This window comes from Otolemur garnettii, unplaced genomic scaffold (genome assembly GCF_000181295.1).
Source record: "Otolemur garnettii isolate 467f Iridium unplaced genomic scaffold, OtoGar3 scaffold00012, whole genome shotgun sequence".
Lineage (NCBI taxonomy): Eukaryota > Metazoa > Chordata > Mammalia > Primates > Galagidae > Otolemur > Otolemur garnettii.
In genome coordinates this window covers 17740650-17763276 of record NW_003852407.1, presented here as the reverse complement: position 1 = coordinate 17763276, position 22627 = coordinate 17740650, and the positions used below count along the sequence as shown (strand labels likewise).

Here is a 22627-nt window from a genome sequence, read left to right as displayed (position 1 = left end):
TCCTAAAGTTCAGGAGAGAGCATTAACCTGTAACTTAGAGGCATAAGCACTTTGCTCTGAGATGTTGTAATGTAGGGTTAGAGTTTAAACTCTTAACTTCACTTTAAACCTTAACTTCACTGTTAGGATGTCTTGCTCATATAAATAGCAGTAGGCCAAGTGTGGCGGCTCACACCTGTAATCCCAGCACTCTGGACTGAATCTGAGGCAGGAGGATCCCTGGAGCTCAGGAATTTCAGATCAGCCTGAGGAAGAGCGAGACCCACTTCTACTAACAAATCGAAAAATTAGACAGGTGTCACCTGTAGTCCTAGCTACTCAGGAAACTGAGGCAGGAGGATCATCTGAACCCAGGAGTGTGAGTGGCTGTGAGATAAGCTGACCCCCCTGTACTCGACTAAACAACAGAATAAGACTCTAGCTCCAAAGATAACAAAGAAAAAATTTTAAATAGGAAAAGAAAAGATAATGTCTTACTTGTATATTAGAGTGCCTTACTCATATATTGGAAGTGCCTGCTGGCAATCAGGTTTACAGGAAATTAGCCTATATAGCAGGTTTATTTAGCCAATGCTTTAAAATATTGAGTGCATATTATTGATTAAAGAAAAAGCCCTATACCATAGAAGTCAAAATGCTGGTGTGTACGATACTGTCCTCATCTGGATGAGCACAGACTGGTTAGGGGAGGCTTCCTTTGTCTCCATGTAGACAGGAGTTTTGGTAGGACAAGTTATAGAATGGAGAGAAACAAATTTGGCCAGGAAAGAACAAAAAGGTCAGATGTAATTAATCATTTTTTATCTATTTTTTTTAAAATCCTGGTATCTTACAAGCTATGTATTTTTAAAATCAGGGACTTTATGTATTTTATTGCTGTGTTTGTTATACTACACATGACATAATAAGATATTCCGTTAGTTGAAAGTTAAAATGTGGCAAAAGGAAATTCATATAAGTAAATACGAATATGTGCTGTCTCTAAATTTCAGGCGTTTACATTTTAGAATTTAAATTACATAGAATTTATAATTACATTCTTCAGAAGAGGGCCCTATGGTGAGAGTTTAGATGAAAGATAACTATTAAACAACTCACACTTTTAAAATAGTTCTACAGAAATCAAAGATTAATTTTGTTTTCAAATGTCCCATGCAGAGGCTTGGTTTTTCTCTTTATTTTCACTGGTAACCATTTTATACTCCATTTCCTTTGACATTTATTTATTTTGGAATTAAAAAGAGAATAGGGCTAAAATGCAGTTAGAACATGTAATTTGGCAAAAAGAAAAATTCTGTTTCCTGATAAAAAGTTGGTGGCTTTTTTACTAGACACTAGTTGTCTTTACTCTCTCTTCCAGTAGGGGGCAGGATGTAGCAATCTGTGAACTCACACTCGTAAGGGGTTAAATGAGAAGCTATGTTGCGTTCATTTGGAGTTACCCCTTAAGTAATTAAAAAGTTTTTTTTTTCAAATATATATTATCCTGGTTAATTCTACTAAATCCCCACAAGAGATATTGTGGTAATTTTCGAAATACTGTATTGCAACAACACCTAGCCCAGTTCTCCTCTGGAATATCTATCTACTTATTTCCAAGGATTTCCAGAAAGGATTTTTCATTGTCAGAAAATAAGCACGTAAAATTTTCCTATGTTATGGTTCCTACCCAGATGGTGCATTTTAAAATAAAAATAAAATATAAATATTTATTATTAACTAAGAGGGAGCCACACATCAAACACTTACTAAATATTGACATCAGGTGTGGGGCTGTCCCAGCCCCTGGGTCACAGAATTGAACACAAACTCTACCTTCAAGGAGCCTGCCCTCTACTTGAAGGATACAGAAGGTCTACACAGACATGGCAAATTAAAGAAAATTATTTCAGGCACTTATAATTGTGGGAAAGAAAATTAAATAGAGAGAGGAGGAGTGACCTGGTGCTTATTTCTGATCTGTGGGGGCTGAGAGGCAGTTCTCAAAATTACCTATGAGAAACATCTTTGGGTTCACGATTCAGCACTGAGAACAATTTTCCCATTAAAAAGGTAACGTGGTCATTATATCCCTAAAACAGCTCATAAAAGACTTGGAGTCAAAAGACATAACAAATTAGAGAAGTGTTTGACTTCTGGATGTGGAGCTTCCAAGCTTTAGACACACCCTGACCTCTCTTCACGGGCAATGTCATGATCATAGCATAATTCTCAAGGTTATTGAGAACCATTAAAGATAACTTACGAAAGGGGCTAAACAAAGTAGCCAGCATACAGTAGCACTATGTAAGCTTAATCTATAATAAAATCTTCTAGATCAGAGGTTGACAATCATTTTCTATAAATGACCAAACACTAAATATTTTTGGGTTTGTGAACCATAAAATCTGTCCCAACTACTCAATTCTACTCTTATAGTGTGAAAACAATCATAAACCACAAGTAATGTTTGAGTGTGACTGTGTTCCAATAAAACCTAATTTATAAAAATGGTGAGCAGACTAGATTTGGTCCACTGGGCTTAATTTGATGCTCTGGAATATATGTGTAGTTATAACTATGTTGATGAAAGTATCAATAATTACAGTACATTATAACTGAACTCAGTCACCTTATGTAGCAATAATTGTGTAGCAAAAGTATTCAGTGATCTTTTTCACAGTGCCCAAAATATGTCTCTACCTTGCTGGAGTGATAGGGACACTCCCAATCACTCAGTATTTTCTTGTTATAAACAGGAGAAATTTACTGCCTAGAACCACCCTGTCCTCAGCGCAGAGCTACTCAGGGCTAGGATGGAGTCTCTGGGGAGAGAGGTGTCTGATTCATTTGTAGGGAAGTAGGAGCCATAGAACTCAGAGATTCTCTACAACGTGACTGGCTAGTAGCATTTCTCAATCCTGAGATTGTAGGCTGCTGCTTTCTTTTCCCTCAAACATGCCCACTGTCGGGCCCATCTCTTCCCTTTGTCTGGTGTAGGTTGCGCCAGAATCACCCACAGAGCTAAGATGATGGATTGCTGTGCCCGCTCCTCCTTCATCCTTCCCCCTTTCTGACACCACCCCAGGTCCTTCAGCTGACAGACACTCTGAGAAATACTACTCTGGGGTGAAGCATTGTTTGCTGTCAGAGGCACCTGGATTGGCGCAGAGCAGGGGCTCTGACTGCGTCACCAGGCAGTTCTGCCACTACAGGACACCTCTCATTGCCTTGGTCCATTGGGCAGAGAAGCACACTGGGACTGAGGGTGATAAGAGGGAGTCAGGAGGAAAGAGAAGGGGGGGCACAGGGGAAACCCTTGTGGCCTGAGGGGCTGCCTCACCTGAAGTTGACCTTGAAGCCCAGCCCAGCCTGCAGCGACAGCTCAGTATCAGCTGCTACTTATCCTCTGTGGCTGGAGAAGTTGGGCCATGACAGAAATCTTAAATATTATCATAATTAAAATATGCATACATCACACGTGCCTCTCCTGCCCCCTCCTCCTCACAAAAAAGAAGATAAATTAAAAGATTAAAACTAATTCAGCTGATAACTTACCAGGAAATATTGCTCTAGGATAAAGGATTGTTTGGGATCAGAGAGATCCAGAATGGCAAAAAAAAAGTCATAATTTTTAGAATTAGAGAAAAAAAACTAGGCATTGGCATAGCTCATATGGTCATATTGAGCTCATGTTACTATCTGGTCATAAGGGAAGGCGCTATGTAAATGTTGTGATTCCTCAGTGAAGTTAAATGTAAGGGCAGGTTACCTGGCAGATAGGATTCTGACACCTTTGGGCAGATGATACTTGCTGATTTGGCCTTTTTGTGCTTTAGGTTCATTACCCATAAAAGGAGTGTAGTGCTACTTCTCTTACACATGTGATAAAGGAGTATGAAGCGATAGTTGCCCAAATAAAGTTGGCTCATGCAGGGATCAAGGGCTATGAGTGCTCAAGGGCTGTTAGCCGTCATGGACTTGGCATCATGATGGCTAACACCTGATTCTCATCTGGTTCTTTTCTGGTACTGCAGGAAATGTAGCAGATCCTGCACTGTCTCCATTTTTTCAACTAAATAAGTAACAAGAGGTAAGTATTTTATTGTCTTTGGGAGCTCCTTATAGAAATACGGAATTTATCAATAGGTATTTTTGACAGAGTGGCCAAATCCTGGGTGCTGTCACTAGACAACGGCAGCTCAAATTGTACCTATCACCTACTGGCCTGCCACCTTGGATGAGTTGTTCAGCTGTCGGTCCTCAGTTTCCTCATGGACAAAAAAGGATTAGAAGGAAACATTCCCCACAGGGCTTAAATATTAATGGGAACTTTATCATGATGCTGATTTTTAAATTTTTTTCAATATTCCTTTATGCAGTTAATTGCTAATGACTGTGTCACCACTTGCCTCAAGTTTTAAAATAAGTCTCAGGGCTCTGTTGTTTCTAGTGTATGTGATGTCCCAACAGGGACTCGTGTAAGTAGCCTTGGGAGCATCTGTGAGGATTGTTCTACTGCCTAGAAGTGCAAGTTAAGGCTGAGAAGCATGTTTCCCTGCAAACACCAAAACAGGCTCTGGAGATTTTAGCCTTCCTTGGGTTATACTGGTCTAGGGAAAGAACTGTTCTTATTTTCTAAATTAAACAACCCTGCCAAGGGCTTCAAATGGAAATACAAAATTAAGTAGAACTCTGGGAGTTTACATGTGACAGGATGTGCCTCACAACCTTCCATTTTCATGTTCACTGCCACGTTCATAGTTGAGAAAGAGCTTGTTCTCATTTTACACACGGACGAATGGATCTGGCCCAGTGGCTGTCAGCAGAGGGCCCGGTGCCAAAATGCACAGTGGTGACTTACAGGTCTTTCCCAGACAGACATTTCTTTTCTCTCTAAATTCCCACCTCTGAATCCACAGCATCATGGTGTTTTGCAGGTTAGAGGCATTTCATACATTCTGGCCAAATGAATTTCTAAATAAATTTTTGTTGTGAGAAAGACAAACAACAACAAAATAAGCCCAACGCCAAGAACCTACCGGCGGAACCTACAGGAGGAAGAAACCCAAAGTCAGCCTGGTTTAAATGTCTCTTACATCATAAAGGTGTCAAAAAATGGGTATTATAAATGAGTAGGAAAATATAATCTATGTTTGTGACATGTAAAGAAAGACAACTCTTAGAAATGCCTTGTGAAATAATGGGGCTTTGCTGGAGAATACACAATATGGGGAAATAGAAAGCTTTGATTCTTGTCTTGCTGGAACAATGAAAAGTCCCTAAGTTTTGAGGTTCAGTTTTTGAAAGCAATTAAAGCACTGCTGTCTTTCCTGTAGCATGGATCCAACAGATCATTATATATGACAAGGCTTTCTAAACTATAAAGCTCTCAAAATTGTCCACTCAAACTTGCATTAGTAAACATAAATATTATGTGGTAGGACTTAGGGACTACATTAAAAATATATGCTCAGCTTAATATTCAGTGAGGTATTGAAAGGGACTTGTTGGGGTGGTAATAATTGTGTGACAGTAGTTTGCCAAGCTGAGCTGGCCTTTCCGTTGTGAGCAGTCAGAGGTGTCTATTTCAGATCCATTTCATATGTTGGCAGAGTTGGCCTTTTCTGTCACCAGCAGATGTTTAGATTAATGAGGAGAAAATGTTGCTGGAAGGACTGGTCACTGAGCAAGGTGCCCCCGTACACAGGTTTTGCTTTGTATTGAGCAAATCCCCAATTCACAAAGGTCTTTTTCATTTCCAGCTGTTTCCCCTTCCCCTCCAGCCTCAGCTTCACCCAGTATAGACAGGGGGTGAGGAAATGACCCTATTATGGTTCCAGTATTCTGCAGCCACTACCCTGGGACCCAAAAGCAGGTGAAGGATGAGCTTCTATGAGACCTCAGCCTGAGGGTTCAACAAAAGCAACCCAACATGGTATGGACATAAGTGTAGAGGGAGGGAAAATATTCTCAGCCTATAAGTGGTTCGGGGAAGAAGACTCACCAATTCAGTTCCATGGGAGGTAACTTCTCGTTGAAAGAAATCCTATACAAATACGACATTAAAGGCAACAGACAGAAGTATCACTTCCTATTTAATTCTAAGATCTTAGGTAGAAATTTGAATTTGACCTTTGGGGTTGGCAGTGTCTGCAGCCACGCCGCATACTAATGAAGAGGAAGAGAGTAATTGCCTTGGGAGTGGCGCAGTCACACCATCCAATTCCTGCTGGTCTAAGGCCCCGCCCTCTTCTGAGCTCTGCACAGCATGGCACATCAGGTGTCACGCTGTCACATCTTCCAAAGGAAACACAGGCTGTAAGGAATGGTCATGTCACCAGTAAAACAAAACAGAAACCCTACATGAATACCACATCGTGGGGTTGCAGTTTCATTATCAGACAAGTCCTTCTCCAAGGCCGTTAGAGAAACTCCGAGGTCTTTCTTTGCAGCACCTTCCCTTGGCCTGGCCGAGTGTACACCGTATCCATCTGTGTTTCTGAAGTGGATAGAAAATAAGTGCAAAAATAGACTCCTGTTTTTAGAAACTAGTTTGGAAAGACTTCTTATAATTAACGATTTGCCTTAAGGTGACATTGTTATATAATTTAGGGTTGTCAAGGGAGGTGAAAACTTGTTTCCCTGGTCTCATAGTTTATTTTAGCAAGCAAAGCACTTATTGGAGAAAAAAAGTTTTATTGGGATATACTTTATTTCAAATGTAATCATGGCTTTATTCTGCCTTTACCAACTCTTCTCTGCGTCTCCCCTTCTGTTCTTTGCTGTTCTTGCTGATAAAGACGCCATGCTGCCTCTGTGACTTTATACATATTGAAGGGGCATGATCTTTTTAAAACGTACTGTCCTAATGTGGTAGGAGTAAACTTCTTTTGACATCCATCTCTTATCCCTTACCTGAAACTCATGCCTCTCTTGTGCAGACCAGCAACTGGAGGGGTGGGTATTTGAGTTCTATCACCTATCATTTTGGCTGGGAAGACACAGAGCAGGGGCCTGGGAGGAATTACTGACCACTTACAGACGGGGACACCAATTTCTTACCATTTTCTTCAGCCATGTCATTGTCATTCCAGTTTCAAAACTCACTCCCCTTAGGGAGCACTGGGTATGATCTGCCATTGGGGAATGAGGAATTAGATTTAGATTCCAAAATTCCCCAACCTTTGGGTGAACCCTTAGGAACATCACTTTTGTAAGACCTAAGTGCTTATTTGTCCTAATCTTTTACTTTTTTCCCCCAGTAACGTTGCCTGTTGTTCTCCCAGTCAGAAAATAATCAGAGCTTCTCCGTTTGGCCCCTGTGTTGTCAGTGAGAGGCAGGAGGTGGGTCACGGCAGAGGAGAGGAAGAGGCTGGAATCCCTGTTTACGTTTGTGAGAATTAGTCTGGTAGATCACCATCTTCCTGCCTTTCCTCTTCTCTTCTGCTCACTCAATAACTTTTTTTTGTTTGTTTTTTACTTTTGAGAATTTTACTCTTGGTGATGGAAGGGAGGTCATATGATCCAGCTTCACGTCATCTTCTTACTCCACGTGCTTCTCCTCAGATGCATCAAGGAAATAGTCAACAGAGGAGCCAACCCACATTCACTACCCTTCAAAATCCCTCAGTCCCATTCACAATAGTAAAGAAGTGAAAACAGCCCCAGAGTCCATCAATATGGGACTGAATGAATAAAATGTGGTATGTGTGCACCTCAGAGCACTACTCAGCCATCAGAACATAATGGTGAACTCTTATCTTTTGTAACAACCTCGATGGAACTCTTCTTCTATCACAAGGTGGGAACAACCAGCACGTGTACTCGTTGCTAAACTGGAACTAGTCAATTAACCCTTATTTGTGCAATGGAAGTAAAACTCAATGGAAATCCAGTAGAGGGTGGGGGAGGAGGGGTTGGGCCAACTCACACCTAATGAATACAATGCACGCAATCTGGATGAAGGGCACATTTATAACACCAACTTAACATGTACAATGTACACTGGTAACCAAAATCTGTGTGCCCTTGCAATACTCTAAAATAAAAAATAAATTTGAAACAAAATACCTCAGTGCCTCTTCATCCTCAGCCGAGCACCTAAGCTTGGTGTCTAAGGCCCAGCACCAGCTGGTTCCTTTATTCCTCTGAGTTATGTCTTTCTGTTCTTAAACTTGACCTTTCAGCAGCACTAAACTGCTTAGTTACTTGCACACACCTTGTTATTCTACACCTCCTCTGTACCTCTCATTTTGTTGTTTCCTGGGTTGAAATATCCTTCATTGACACATTTTCTCTCTTCTATTTTCTCAAAAGACACCCAATAATTTTGCCAGATATTCTGCATAGCTTACCACCCCTTCCACTGCTCTCACCCCAAGATTGGGCCTGTACTCTCCTCTGTCCTCTCCAGCCCCTTTTAATCATTATGTGTTGAATTATTCCTTATCGTTTTGTCATTCTTCTGTCCTCATTCTTCTGTCCTCTCCTCCATTAAAGGCTGACTCATAGGAAGAGAGATAGTTTTTTTTTTTTTTTTTTTGAGAGAGAGATAGTAGTTTTTCTGCATCAGTGCACAATGTCCAGCACATAATAGATAAGGAATACATAATGGTTAAATGAATGAAAATTAAAATGAGTTAATTGACTCACTTAGTTCCATAAAGTTTGGTTCATGGCAGGCCTCGAATCCTTTTAACAGCAAACAATCTAAGAATACATAATCTGTTGTGGAATCCCCGGCCACTAGGACTATTGCTGTGATATAACAACTTAAACATGGGGTCAGTGCCCGTGGTTCAGTGAGTAGGGCACCAGCCATATACACTGATGCTAGCACATTCGAGGCTAGGGCATTGGAGAGTACTCTGGGCCTGCTAAACAACAATGACAACTGCAACCAAAAGAGCTGGGTGTTGTCGCGGGCACCTGTAGTCCCAGTTACTTGGGAGGCTGAGGCAAGAGAATTGCTAAAGCCCTAGAGTTTGAGGTGGCTGTGAGCTGTGATGCTACAGGACTCTACTGAGGTTGATGTAGTGAGACTCTGTCTCAAAAAAAAAGAATGACTTAAATATGTACAAGACAATTCTCATAGGCAGCCTGACGTAATCTACTCTCCAGTAAACAGGTAACATGACAACCCAAAACTTCCAAGGGAAGAAGCTGGCGCACTGGTGCCAGGCCCACAGTTTCAGTAACAGCTGTTGGTCTCTACAGTCTAAGTTTAGTTGTGTTTTTCTCCATAGCACTAAACATCTCCAGACATTACCTTGGATCTTCTCTTCTTTCAGCTTATATCCTTCGAAAGGAAAAAATACATACATTAGAACATATAGAATGAAGGGAAATAGAAGTTTCAATATGGAAATAAAAATAGTGATAGCAAAGAAATGAGACCGATTTAATTTTTAAGCTCAACTGAATATTTAAGTTCAACAGATTTTTTTTTTTTACTTCCAAACCCTCCTTTTAAAAAGACATGCCATTCAATCACATCTAACTTTAAATATAACTTTTCATTATTTGCAGTAAATAAAACACTGCTGATAATGACCATTAGAAGTTCTATGAATGTGGATTCATTGCTTACAGAATTTAATTAAATTGTGGACCTTGATGCCCTGTCTGGTCTTTTGAGTTGGACCCTTCTCAAACATATCTCAGGGACTTTCTTGGTTAAAAGCATCTTCTAAAGAAATCCGTGTAGAAGAAAGGGTCCAGAGTATTTCTGTTTAATTTCCCTTGAAAGATTTAGCTGCACTTTTACCACAATTATTTATCATATCTAATTTGAATGAGAGTTAAGAAAAGTATGTATAAAATAATTTCCAAAAGAACATACCCTTTATACAAAAGTGTAGGTGCTACAGCTGACAGTTATTTATAAATATTTGTGCTGCTGATTGTTCCTATGAATCAGTGATTTTGCAACCAGTGTGCTATAAGAATTTTTAAACATCATTAATTATTTATGAAAGATTTTTTAAGCAGAGTAAGTATATTCTTTTCCTTAAGTGTGCCACAGAAGTTTAACTGTAGGTTTAGGTGTGCCGTGAGACTAAAAAAAAAAAAAAAGGTTGGAAAACATTGCTATAAACGAATGGACAAGCACAGCGGAGTACAAAGAGGTATTTAAAAGAAAAAAAGTAGAAACTCAATCAAGGTACTGCAGTAGTGGGAATAATGGCCTCCCAGAGATGGCCACATCCTAATTATGAGAGCCTGTGACATGTTCTGTTACATGTCAAATTAAGGGATTCAGTTTTCTGATGGGATTACAGTTGCTGATTAGCTGACCTTTAATTTAAAGAGATTATCTTGTATTATCCAGGTGGGCCCAATGGACTCCTAAGGATCCTTAAATGTTTTGGAAGAAGAGGTCAGAGTTACAGAGAGATCTGAACATCTCATGTTTGTGGCTTTGAAGATGAAGGGGAGGGGCGACCCGTAGAGGAATGCAGATGGCTTCTAGAAGCTGGAGTAGATAAGGAAATGCAGCCTTAGAGCCTCCAGGGAGGAACAGTCCTGCTAACACCTAATTTTAATGCAGCAAAACTTCCACCCTACAATATTGCAGTAAATTTGTGTCATTTCTGGTCATCTCTTATAGCAACAATGGGAAACTAATACAGGTACATTCAGACAATGTGTTACTATCCCATCATTAAAAATAGGAAGGATAACTGATGATGTAGAAAATATTTATGGTACATCTTTGGTGAGAAAAATAGATGATAAAACACCACATACAGTAAAATCAAACAGAAAAAAATACTTTTATATACTTTAGGTAAATGTGAAAGGTATATTATAAAATGTTCTTTTTAGATTTCTATGGATGCTGAAATTTATTTTTTCCTTTCTTTTTCTATGTTGCAAGAGTTGTATTGTAGTCAGAAAAAAAAGGTTAATATGATTGATGTAAAAGCGGGAGATAGGTTACTCTGTTAATAGCATTTAATGTCCATTCAAAACATTTTAAGAAAAAGAATGATTTATAATTGCTTTGCCTAATGTCTGTTCCCAAACACACAGTTAAAAGATAAACAACATGTTATTGTTTACTCACTTTACTTTTGGATATTTTTTCCTATGAATTACATCTTCAAACTGGACCATACTAAATTAGAAAATAGTTTGTCACACAAAGATAAATCTTTGAATGACATTTGCTCTCTGAGAGTCAGGATTAATGACAACAGGACTCCTAGCAGGGTAGCACCTATGTGGTGCCTAGAGCTAAAACCTCAGGTGAATGAACTTGACTTTATCAGTTCAAATGGATAATCCCTTTATCTTTCCTTATAGGACTCAATGCTGGAATCCATTGTGTTGTTATAGAAGTCTCTGCCTCTGTCTCTCTTTCTTTATGTATCTGATTTTTATGGGGGGGGGTTTTCTGGTGGCTGTGTGTATTTGTAGAGAACATAAAGGACATTAAACCTGTAGAGAGCAGGATAAAATTGTGTTTAGGCAAATACTTTACATGATAATATCAGTGTGTTTTTAATAAATTACTATGATTTATCTACACAAAACTGTTTCAATGTAGTATAAAATCCTGGTTCCAAGACGGTGCAGAATGTAATTATTTAGTAACTGCCAAGCAGGAGAGAGCAGCATAAATAGGGTGGGCTCCAGCATTAGGTGTGCCTGGGTTCAAACAATGGCTTCAGCTCTCACCATCTCTGTGTTCCTGGTTAGTTATTTTTCCCCTTTTTGAGGCTGCTTTGTAAAATGGAAAGAGCGAATGCCAAATCTCCTAAGTTTATTGTGAGAAGCAGAGGGAGCAAAATTCATTTCCTCGTGTAAGCAATCAGTAAACGGTGGCTACCACTATTTCTGAACGCCCTGTTACTGAGTATTGTTATTAGAACTCCACAATTTAAGAAGATTCAGTGACTGCTCTTGCTTATGTGTGCTGTGGTTACTCCAAGGCATGCTTTCCTAAGTGTGATAAAGTAATATATATGTGACGAGAAGCTGTTCTTGCATGACGATGTAACTGCCAGAAGTGACAGAAACTTCTATTTGATCTCCTTGTTTACATGACAGTTTTCTATCTCCTCATTTGAATGAGAATATGGACATCCACTCACTTTCCCCAAAATGCTTTTTAAAGAGAAGTGATGTCTTTATGCTGCTGTGACAGAGTAGAAAAAAAGAACTCGGGTGTTTTTCAGGTATGCTTCATGAAGGAAAAGGGAAAGAAAATAATACTTTATTTTGGTCTGTGTGCTCTCCCAGGGAAATTACGTGAGTCGTTTTCATTTGAATAAATGTGGCAAGAGCGCAAGAGGTTGGGTATTTAGTCCTTGGTGAATGGGTGTGGGGTTGTAACTGAAGATGAACATGGAAGAAAAACAAGAACACCTTGCTGGAACTTACCTTCTCTGCTCCATGTTCTTCAGAATCCTCATTAAGGATTTCTGACTTGCATGCTAAGTCCAAGCCTGAATGCCAATTTGTGAATTAGAAACTATACCAAAGTTTCTAATACTGTTACAAAACATGCCCCCCAAACCTCAAAGTATAAATCAGACACTCAAAACAGGCATGTGTTTCTCTCAGGATATTAAATAAGGAAGGATTAAAAAAGCCAAGTTACTCCTAGAAAAACAAGAAATAAAAAAATAAGAAAAACATTCTTAAATGATGTTTAAATAATCAGGTAAAGTATCTTTGCCTTGCTTTTTTACCCCTTTCTTGGAATAAATTCTTCATTACATTGAATGTTGAGACACTGGAGGACCTTATGATATTTTTGAGAAAGAACTCTGGAATGTCAATTGTGCTAGATATGTGGTTACAAAATAGCATTTCAGATTTTAAATGCAAATTGCCAAAAATTAAGCATTATATCATTGAGAAAGTTTATAAGGTTTTCACAATCATTGTCTTAACACAGAATTCTGTTTATTAAACCAAACAAAGCAGAGAAAATTATACCGGCCCTCAATTTTTGAATTTTCATTTAAATAAGCAAACTCTAAATCAACACCATTAAAGATGTTTGTGCATCTATGTATTTCCAAAATACTCATATTTCAATAAGATTTTCACATTATATTCACCAACAGTATCACAAAAGTTCTTTTTTTTGTTTGTTTTTTGTTTACATAACTGTAAGGAACAGTAATTCTAGAAACACTAGAAGAAAAAAGCATAGCAATGTCCACAGTTACAAGAAAAAGTGCACATTACTTGGTCACAATCACAGTCATTACTTGAAAAACTATATGTAACAAGTACATAAGAAATATCACTGATGCCTTAAACTCATTGTCAAAAACTGAAGACATAAATTTTACATAAGATAAGGCAAATTCAGGAATGCACAAAGGATTGGTAAAAGCTAAATAACAGAAGAAAAAAATCGTACAAGGCGTATGAACTAAAGTACTTCTCCCTAAATATTTTAAAAATAGACTTGCCTCGGTGCACAAAGAAAACACCACTCATGTGTATCCAACACTATAAAATAAGAACAAAGGGCAAAGGATGAGGAATGGGAGGGAACAGTTCATTGTAAGTTGCAACTGCATCTGCTGAGAGTTCTTGACATTATTTTTAGGTAGAACTGAACATTATACAAATCATATCAGGAGATGCAATGGTCTTTTCTGAAACTATTTCTGAAAGACAGAAATGAAAAGATAACTACACACAAGAGTGCAAATTTTCAGATTGTCACTTGCAACCTCTTAACATTCAGTCCTGTATATCCCGTTGCTGCTAGAGGGGTGCCCGTAGACAGCAGTGGCATTCAGGAGAGAGCAGCTCTAAGAAATCAAAGTGTGATTTTTTTTCCCCCAATGATATGTCTTTCTTAGATATTAAAAAATTCTGTGATGAGAACTGCTATGGTAAAGCTGCAATAGTGAATGGATTTTTTTGAGATCAGCGTGAGTGCAGAAATGCAGGCTTCTCTTGGAAGGAGTTCCTGATATGACGATTTAAAGAACGTAGGCAAGGGTTTTTCCAGCATCAAGTGTTATTTTTGTAGAAAGAATTTGGAAAGAAGAGAAGGCAAAGGGATGTGGAAAAGGTACTTACAGTAGATTTTCAAAACAGTTTTCTTTTAGGACCTATGAAAAAGTTACCAAAGTAAAAATGACAATTTTGAATGAAAAACGAGTTTTCTTTTTATAAAAATTACATTTTTTTTAAAATACAAGATCCTTTTCAGTGTTGTTAATATCCTGTAGCAACAAGAAATTTGGCTTTTTTTTTTTTTTTTTGCCAGATACTTCAGCTTTCAGTCCAATGAGTCAGTAGCAAATTCCACTAATATATTAGTTGGATCTTGAACTATTTTTTCATACCACAAGATTCTTCTGTTTTATTCTTGAATTAAGAATATACAGCCTTTATTTTGCCCCTGATATTTATGCTGGCACAGTAAGACAAAAAAGCAAGAGGCTGGACACATTAGAGTATCTCAGGTACTTCAGAGGGCAGAGTTCCCTTGAAGCGGCTTAACACATCACTTTACGGATCAAGGACAAGGTGGCAGAATGGAAGTATTTCTCTTAAAAGACTGTGCAATAAGACCAGAAGTATCTCTGCTGGGAAACCAAAATGTCATTAGTGGAAACTGCAAATTTAGACCTCAGTGAGTACGGTCATCATTTGACTCAGTTCTGTTGTAAAATGAGATTTTCCAGTTCATCTGCAGAACGCAATAAAAATGCAGCTGATTCCCGGTATCCTGCAACAAGCTGTCTCACAGCATTGATTTCAGTTGGACTCAGTTGGGGTCTGGAGTTTGAACTGCTGGAGGATCCTGAGCTAGTCGCCAACTGCCTCTTCATGCTGAGATCAGTAGGTCCTAGGGAAGAAAATCATCAGAAAATCAGACATGGATGACATTTTTTTCTAGCACCTTTGATGTGAGCATTCAGCAAATGACTGCTAAATTAATTCATAGATTCTTTCTTGAGAAGCTAGTGGTCTTTAATCAAATACATCTATCCCCAGAAAGACCAATAGTAATATGATAGTAACTGAGCGGCTGGGGATTTCTCTTCAATGCTCTGCCGCCCTCTGGAAACCACCTCTAACTGTGGAAAGATGGTGACAACTATCTTTGACTATATGCTTTTTGGAAAATTTGATTTGAAGGCTGTCTTCCATATGTTATATAAGTTTCTCACAGTCGCATAAAATGATGGGTATTAAAATAGTTTTTAATTTACTACATTCATTAACAGGTATATTGAGACCCCACCAGTTCAAAATTAATAAAAAGTCCTAAATTGTGATAATAATGATTTAAGAGTATAAATTAATCAGCTTAACAAGAAGGAAACTGAGGCCTGAGTGTCTTCAGTAACATGTTTGGAGTCTGACAACTTTTAAGTGGCATGATAAGGACTTGACTTGGGGATTTTTTTTCACTTCAAGCATATGGTGTTGTGTGCCAGGTTAACTAGTATTTTAAAATGTAGATATGAGATTAAAAATTTTTAGAATAAGTAAGTGATCAGTAAAATAATGCTACAGAGAAACTAGACATTTGGAATATTGCTTTAGACATTATGAAAGTAATTTTTATATTTGCACAAAATATACCACACATTAATACCTTTATTTTTTACACATTTAAGCCAAAATCTGGTAAGTCTTCTATTGGAAAACATTTTGTAAATGTATACTTAATAATTATGAGGTTATTTTATAATATTTAATTCAGAAATTTCTATTGAGAAGATATGTCATTCAATTATTTTTGTATTATTAAGGTTTACTAAGTATCTAACTGTTCACTTTTATAGTTATTACCTCTCATTAAACATTTATTGTAATTATTAAATCTTCAGTGAGTATGAAATTTTAAATCCTTGAGTTAAATATTACTAAGCAATTAACTAGATGAATGTTCCCAAACCATAATGATTCCCTAACATTACTGAAGTGTTTTAAAAGATTTTTCTTGAACATGTATAACTTTTCAGATAAAGGGATCCATTTTGTGAACTAAAGCAAGGCATGCTGTTTTATCCTTCTGGTTCTCCTTGAGGCATGATGGAGACAGGTCAAGACCTAACCCTGTACCTTGACAGAGGAAGTAAATGTCCCCAGAGAGGGAACAGCTTCCTTTGGAATTTAATTACAGCAGAGACAAGTCTAGCATACAAGAACTCTGACATCTGAGAGAAAGTTCTTTCCACTTTTGCAGTGGCCTTTCAAAGCTTTGATTTTTCCAGCAGGAGTTAGCTCCATTTGTTCTGCTATTTACAAAATCATGAGTCTGACATGACAAGCTGAAAGGGGAAGATGTGGGATGTCACACTCACAAGCAGGAATTACTGACCCTCTGTTCAAGCAAATCATTAACAGCATGTAGTTTATTTGGAAAATTCTGAATGAATAAAAATATTATGACAGTGGTTCCGGTCTCTGGATGAACCCATTTTAAATTTTGTTTTTCTTTACATTTAAGAAGCTCAGGATAATTTTCTTCTCTGCTATATAAATATCTAGTGTACAGTTGGCTGATTATTATTTTATCAGAAGCTATAACATTTTCTTGGTTTTAATGCTGAGCAGCATTGTTGATTGGCAACCTTGAATGGAACTGAGAAAGGGTTGGGGCCAGGGCTCCAGTTCTTTCTGGGTAAGAGAGACTAATTTTATTCTAATTTTATTTATTTATGAATTACACCCAACTTTGGATCAGGGTCCTAAGCTTCTAAATCAAGACATGGCTTTCACTTCCTTTCAGGACCCTATTAACACAGTCAAACTCCATAAATATCAGTAATTTAGAGGAAACTTACACCTCTGTGATACTTTTTAATGGAAGAAAGGTCACATTATTTCCTGGTTTTCTTTGGCCTATGAGATCAGGATTGAGTATATAAATCAAAAGTATAATACAAGTTGTTCTGATGTATGAGGATTATTACTCAAATCTTTTCAAAAGAATAATGCAGGAAAATCCTCCTGATATTGCTACAGATTTAGATTTCTGGGTACAAGAAGGCCAACAAACTCCTGGAAGATTCATTCCAAATGGGCCATCAACAAGAAACATAGTCATCAGTCTGGCTAAAGTCAAAAAGAAGGAGAAAATCCTACAAGCTGTGATATGAAAATATCAAGTGACTTTCAAAGGAAAACCCAACAGAGTAACAGCAGAATTCTCAACAGAAATATATAAGCCAGAAGGAACTGAGGTCCCATCTTTAGTCTTTTAAGCAGAATAACTGTCAAATAAGAATTTTGTACCTTGTAAAAACTAAGTTTCATAGATGAAGGAGAAATAAATTTTTCCCAGACAAGCAAACACTAAGGGAATTTGTTGCCACTAGACCTGTCCTGCAAGATATGTTCAGAAATTCTCTAAAAACTAAAAAGAATGTTCTAAATGCTCTACTTAAAAGATAAAGATTGATGGAATGTGAAAAAAAAACCCAACCCAAATATCTGCTATTTCAAAGAAACCAATTTAACTCATAAAGAGTCACACAGACTTGAGGTTATAGGAGAAAAAAATAGTCCCTGCAATTGGAAAGCAAGAATGAGTAGGATTAGCTAATCTCATATCAGATAAAACAGACTTTAAATAAGTAACAGTAAAAAAAGGACAAAGATGGTCATTATGTAATGATAAAAGGATCAATTCAACAAAAGGATATAACAATATCAATTACATACAAACCTAGAACTCAAGCTTCTGGATTTAGAAAACAAATACTACTATATTTAAGAAACAAAATAAACAGTAACATAATGATAGTAGGGGATTTCAACACTCCCTGACAGAACTAGACAGATCAATGAAGCAGAAAATCAACAGAAGCACTTGACTTAAATAGGACTCTAGAACAAATGGACTTAACACATTTACAAAACATTCTACACAAAAACAGCAGAATATACAGTCTTCTCAGCAGCACATGGAACATTTTTCAAGTTAGAACATATGTTAGGCCATAAAACAAGTCTCAGGAAATTAAGAAAATGGAAATCATATGATATGCCTTTTCAGACTATAGTGGAATGAAACTAGCAATCAATTCTAAGAGAAACTCTCAAAACTACTCAAAAATATGGGAATTAAACAACTGCTGCTGAACAATCTTTTGGTCAATGAAGAAATTAAGATGGAAATTTAAAAAAAAATTGAGTTGAATGACAATGGCTACACAGACTACCCAAATCTCTGTGATACAGAAAAAGCAGCTGAGAGTTAAGCTCATAGCACTAAATGCCTGTATCACAGAAATATTGCAAATTCAAAACCTAATGTTATACCTCATGGAATAAGAAAAACAATAATAAACCAAATCCAAAGCAACAGAAGAGAAGAAATAAAGATCAGACTTACACAAAAATGAAATGACAACAAAAATCAAAAGATCAACAAAACAAAAAGTTGGTTCTTTAAAAAGCACCAGTAAACAAATCAGAAATGAAAAAGAAGACATTTCAACGAATATCAGAGAAATACAAAAGATCATTCAAGGCTATGATGGACACCACAGTATCCCGCAAAGTAGAACATCTAGAGAAAATTAAAAAAATCTTTGAAAACACATGACCTCCCAAGTTTGAATCAGGGAGAAACAGAAATCCTGAACAGACCAATAACAAGTAGTGAGATTCAATCAGTAATAAAAGCTTGGTACATCAGTGTCTCACAGGTGTGTTTGTGTCGACATGTGGAGGTGTCTTGCTGAGTGGAGTTCATTATTATTGTTATGTGCTTTTGGTGTTCCATTGGGAGCCTGAATTACAGCAATGAACAAGCATTACATTTCTTGTTAAATGTGGCAAATGAAATCAGGGATGTTAGTCAAAACTGATTGCGACAATGCCATGAAAAAATGGCAGGGTACAAATAGGTTAAACGTTTGTCTGAGGGGAGAGAAAGTATACTGATGAAGAGTGGTCAGGAAAGCCATTAATGAGCAAAACTGATGAAAACATACCAAAATTCCATTGAATTGTGCATCATAATCATTGGTTGACTGTGAGTAGCCTAGCAGACCAAGTAAACACTGATAGAGAAACAGAAAAATCTTAACTGAAAATCTTGGTATGAGAAAGGGTGTGCAAAAAATGGCCCTGAACGAGCTCATTGATGAAACTAAGCAAAAAAGAGTCAAAATTTTCTAAGCCCTTTTGGAGGGGCAAGACGATGTTTGGGCCTTGTAATCTCTGGTGATGAAATGTGGGTGCACCAGTACAACCTGAAACAAAATACCAAAGTGCACAATGAAAGTCAGCCAATTCTCCATGACCAAAAAAGTTCCTTCTATCTAAATCAGGAGTCAAAATGATGTTGCCAACCTTGTTGATATCAGAGGGATTGTTTATTATGAATTTGTACCAACTGGACAGTTAACCAAATTTACTATTTAGAAGTACTGAAAAGGCTGCATTAAAAAGTTACAAAAAACAACATGAACTTTTCACCAATAACTCATGGCTCTTGCATCACGACTTTGAACCAGCTCACAAAGCACTATCCATGACAGAGTTTTTACCTACTAAACAAATGACCAAATTGGAACACCCTCCCTACTCACTTGATCTGGCCCCTAATGACTTTTTTCTTTTACTCGAAGATAAAGGAAATATTGAAAGGAAGATATTTTGACGACTTTCAGGACATCAAGAGTAATATGATGAAAGGTCTGAGGGCTATTCCAGAAAAAGAGTTCCAAAATTGCTTTGAAGGGTGGGCTAAGTGCTTGTGTCAGTGAACAGCTTCCCAAGGGGAGTACTTCAAAAGCAACTGTAATGATATTCAGCAATGGGTTATGTAGTGCTTTTTCTGGGATGAGTTTGTGAACTTAATTGTCAAACCTTCATAATTAACTCTAGTGCCTTAAAGACTTAAATGTAAAACCTGAAACTATAAAAATATTAGAAGAAATCCTAGGAAAAACTATCCTCAACATTGATCTAGGTAAAGAATTTATGACTAAGTTCTCAAACACAAATAACAACAAAAACAACAATAAATAGGACTTACTTAAACTAAAAGGCTTCTGCACAGCAAAAAATACAATGAACAGAGTAAATAGACAATCTATATTCACAAACTATGTATCTGACATCTAGAATTTATAAGAAACTCAAGCAAATCAGCAAGGGGAAAAAACCCCTTAAAAAGTGGGCAAAAGACATGAACAGATATTTCTCGAAAGAAGACAGACCTATGGCCAATAAATATGGGAAAAAATGCTAAATATCACGAATCATTAAGGGTATAAAAATCAAAACCACAATGAGATAATGAAACCCTGTCATAATAGCCATTATCAAAATGCTAATAAACATTAGATGCTGGCACAAACGTGGTGAAAAGGGAAGGCTTGTACAGTGCTTGTGGCAATGTAAATTAACACAACTTCTTCCTTCCTTAATGGAACCCAGTACTTAGGTTTCTCAAGGAACTAACAATAGATCTATGATTTAACCCAATAATCCCACTAGTAGGTAGCTACCCCCCCAGAAAGTCATTTTATTAAAAAACCCTGCACCTGTATGTTTATTACCGCTTAATTCATAACTGCAATCAGTAAGTGCAGTGTCTGCCAACAGATGAGTGGGTAAAGAAATGTATTTCTAATATGTACATATATTTCCACAGTTTATACCCCATGGATACTACTCAGACATCAAAAAGAATCAAATGTATTTTGCAGGAACTTGGATGAAACTAGAAGCCATCTTTCTAAGTGTAGCAACCCAGGAACAAAATATCAAATACTACATGATCTCACGTATAAGAAAGGGCTAAACAATGGATATGCACAGTCATTTAGAGTGACTTAATGGACACTGAAGACTCAGAAAGGGGAGGGTGGGGAAAAGGTGTAAAATGAAAAATTACCTATTGGGTACAATGTACATTATTCGGGTGATTGATATATTTAAAAGCCTATACTTCTCCACTGTGTAATACAGCCAGGAAATAAAAGACACACGCATGTACACACATCCTGAATCAATTAAAATAAACACATTTTAAAAAACTTTAATGGGTAGGAAACCAAAAAATAAAAATAAAAACTATTCACAAATATGGAAAGTCTTTATTGCCCACTCAAGTTAGCGCCCCCTGATTGTCTTTACCATCCATTTGTGCCTCAGTAAATCAATGTCGTATCTGACTGGTTTGGCTTAATTAATGCATAACAATTATAAAGTTAAAATTCAAATTTTATACTGATGCTGAATTTATGAATGCAGGAAAGTATTCTTAGAGACTTACTCAAAGTGTTGGACAAGACCACTATGATGGAATGTTCTGGAAAAGCTGGACCAGTTAACAGGAAAATGACTGGGAGTTACAAAAAAGATGCTTCAAGAAAAAATAATTTTGATATCAAAGATTAAAGCAAATTATACAGGATACTTGACATGACACGCTTATGTAAGTACCTATCTTTTTACCAAAGTAATGCAAGACCTACTTTATGATCATTCTGGAAGCTGAATAAAATATATTTCATACTAATATACAATGTTGTTAGACTAATTAAACTGCACATGCCAAAACAAACACTTAATTCATTTTTTGGAGGTTGAGGGAGTATTTAAATTATAATTAAATTTTAGGTTAACAGAAATGTATACTAATAATTCTTCATTTTATTTTTGAGGTCATATTTTGGTATCAATTATCCTTGGATAATAGAATTCCCCTAGGACAAAGTTTTGTATTCTTTTTAGCAGTATAAATTTACTTTGTAAAGACTACGGTGAACATTTTTATTTATTAAAAAAGTTAAAGAAAGAATTCAAGGCCCAGAAAGACAGGAACCCTTTGTTTCCTCTGGACCACATCATACTAGATAAGTATGTGGGTGTCTAGTACAAAATAAAGCTCAATTAGTGTTTGTGTAACAAATGAATGTGAAAAGCCAGATTCTTTCTACAGCCAAAACTCAAGAAATGGAAAATAAATTAAGTACTAACATGATAAAAATGATAGTTGATATCACTCAATTATGGTTAAAAGACTAGCCATAGAATACAATGGATTTTTCATAATTTATTCAAATTAAGTTACCTCTAATATATTGAAATATTAGGTAGCATTATTGCCATGGAAGAAATCATCTACACTTGTGCAAAAATAGTCTAATTAGAATTGTTTGACTATAGTAATTTCTACATCAACCATTGCTAAGAAATGGAACAATAATTGTACATATCCTTAATAATTATTTTTGGTTCAACAAATATTATAATGTGTCTTGAGTTGGTTATAAAATCAGTCCTAACTGCATGAACCCTTCTTCCACTTTCTGTCCTTTATCTAGTGTCTCTATTTCCAAGTCATAGACTCTGAAATGTTTGAATAACTGGCAATTCATTTAGTGATTTTAAGTAAGTGAGTAACATTTTTAGATTCATGCTTTAATACTCGAGTTTCAAAACTATTTAAACAAGGACCAGGTAATAAATATTTTAGGAACTTCAAGCCAAGAGGTACAATTGAAGACATGATGTAGGTCCTTATATGAAAAGAGAGAAAACAAATTTTCATAAATTTGCTATGAATGAAATTCAAAATATAAAAAATAAATTTAAAAAAATCTATATCTAGTAATGAATAGAAGAAAATTCTTTTTGGAGGGGGGCTAACATTTAGCTTAATTGAAGTTCAAAGTTAATGTTT

General features: G+C 36.8%; 1 protein-coding gene across 13 annotated transcripts in view; it reads right to left on the bottom strand.

Moving 5' to 3' along the window:
- Positions 1-12880: 12880 nt before the first annotated feature.
- The window catches only part of NOL4 (nucleolar protein 4), a 356755-nt gene continuing 347008 nt past the window's right edge, over positions 12881-22627 (bottom strand). For 12 of the 13 annotated variants that reach the window (XM_023510255.1, XM_023510256.1, XM_003784753.2 and 9 more), the window contains one exon: positions 12881-14812. In XM_023510255.1, the coding sequence (XP_023366023.1) occupies positions 14619-14812 (194 nt within the window). In that variant the 3' untranslated portion in view covers positions 12881-14618. The remainder of the gene's footprint in view (positions 14813-22627) is intronic. The other variant, XM_012802088.2, reaches the window with a different exon arrangement.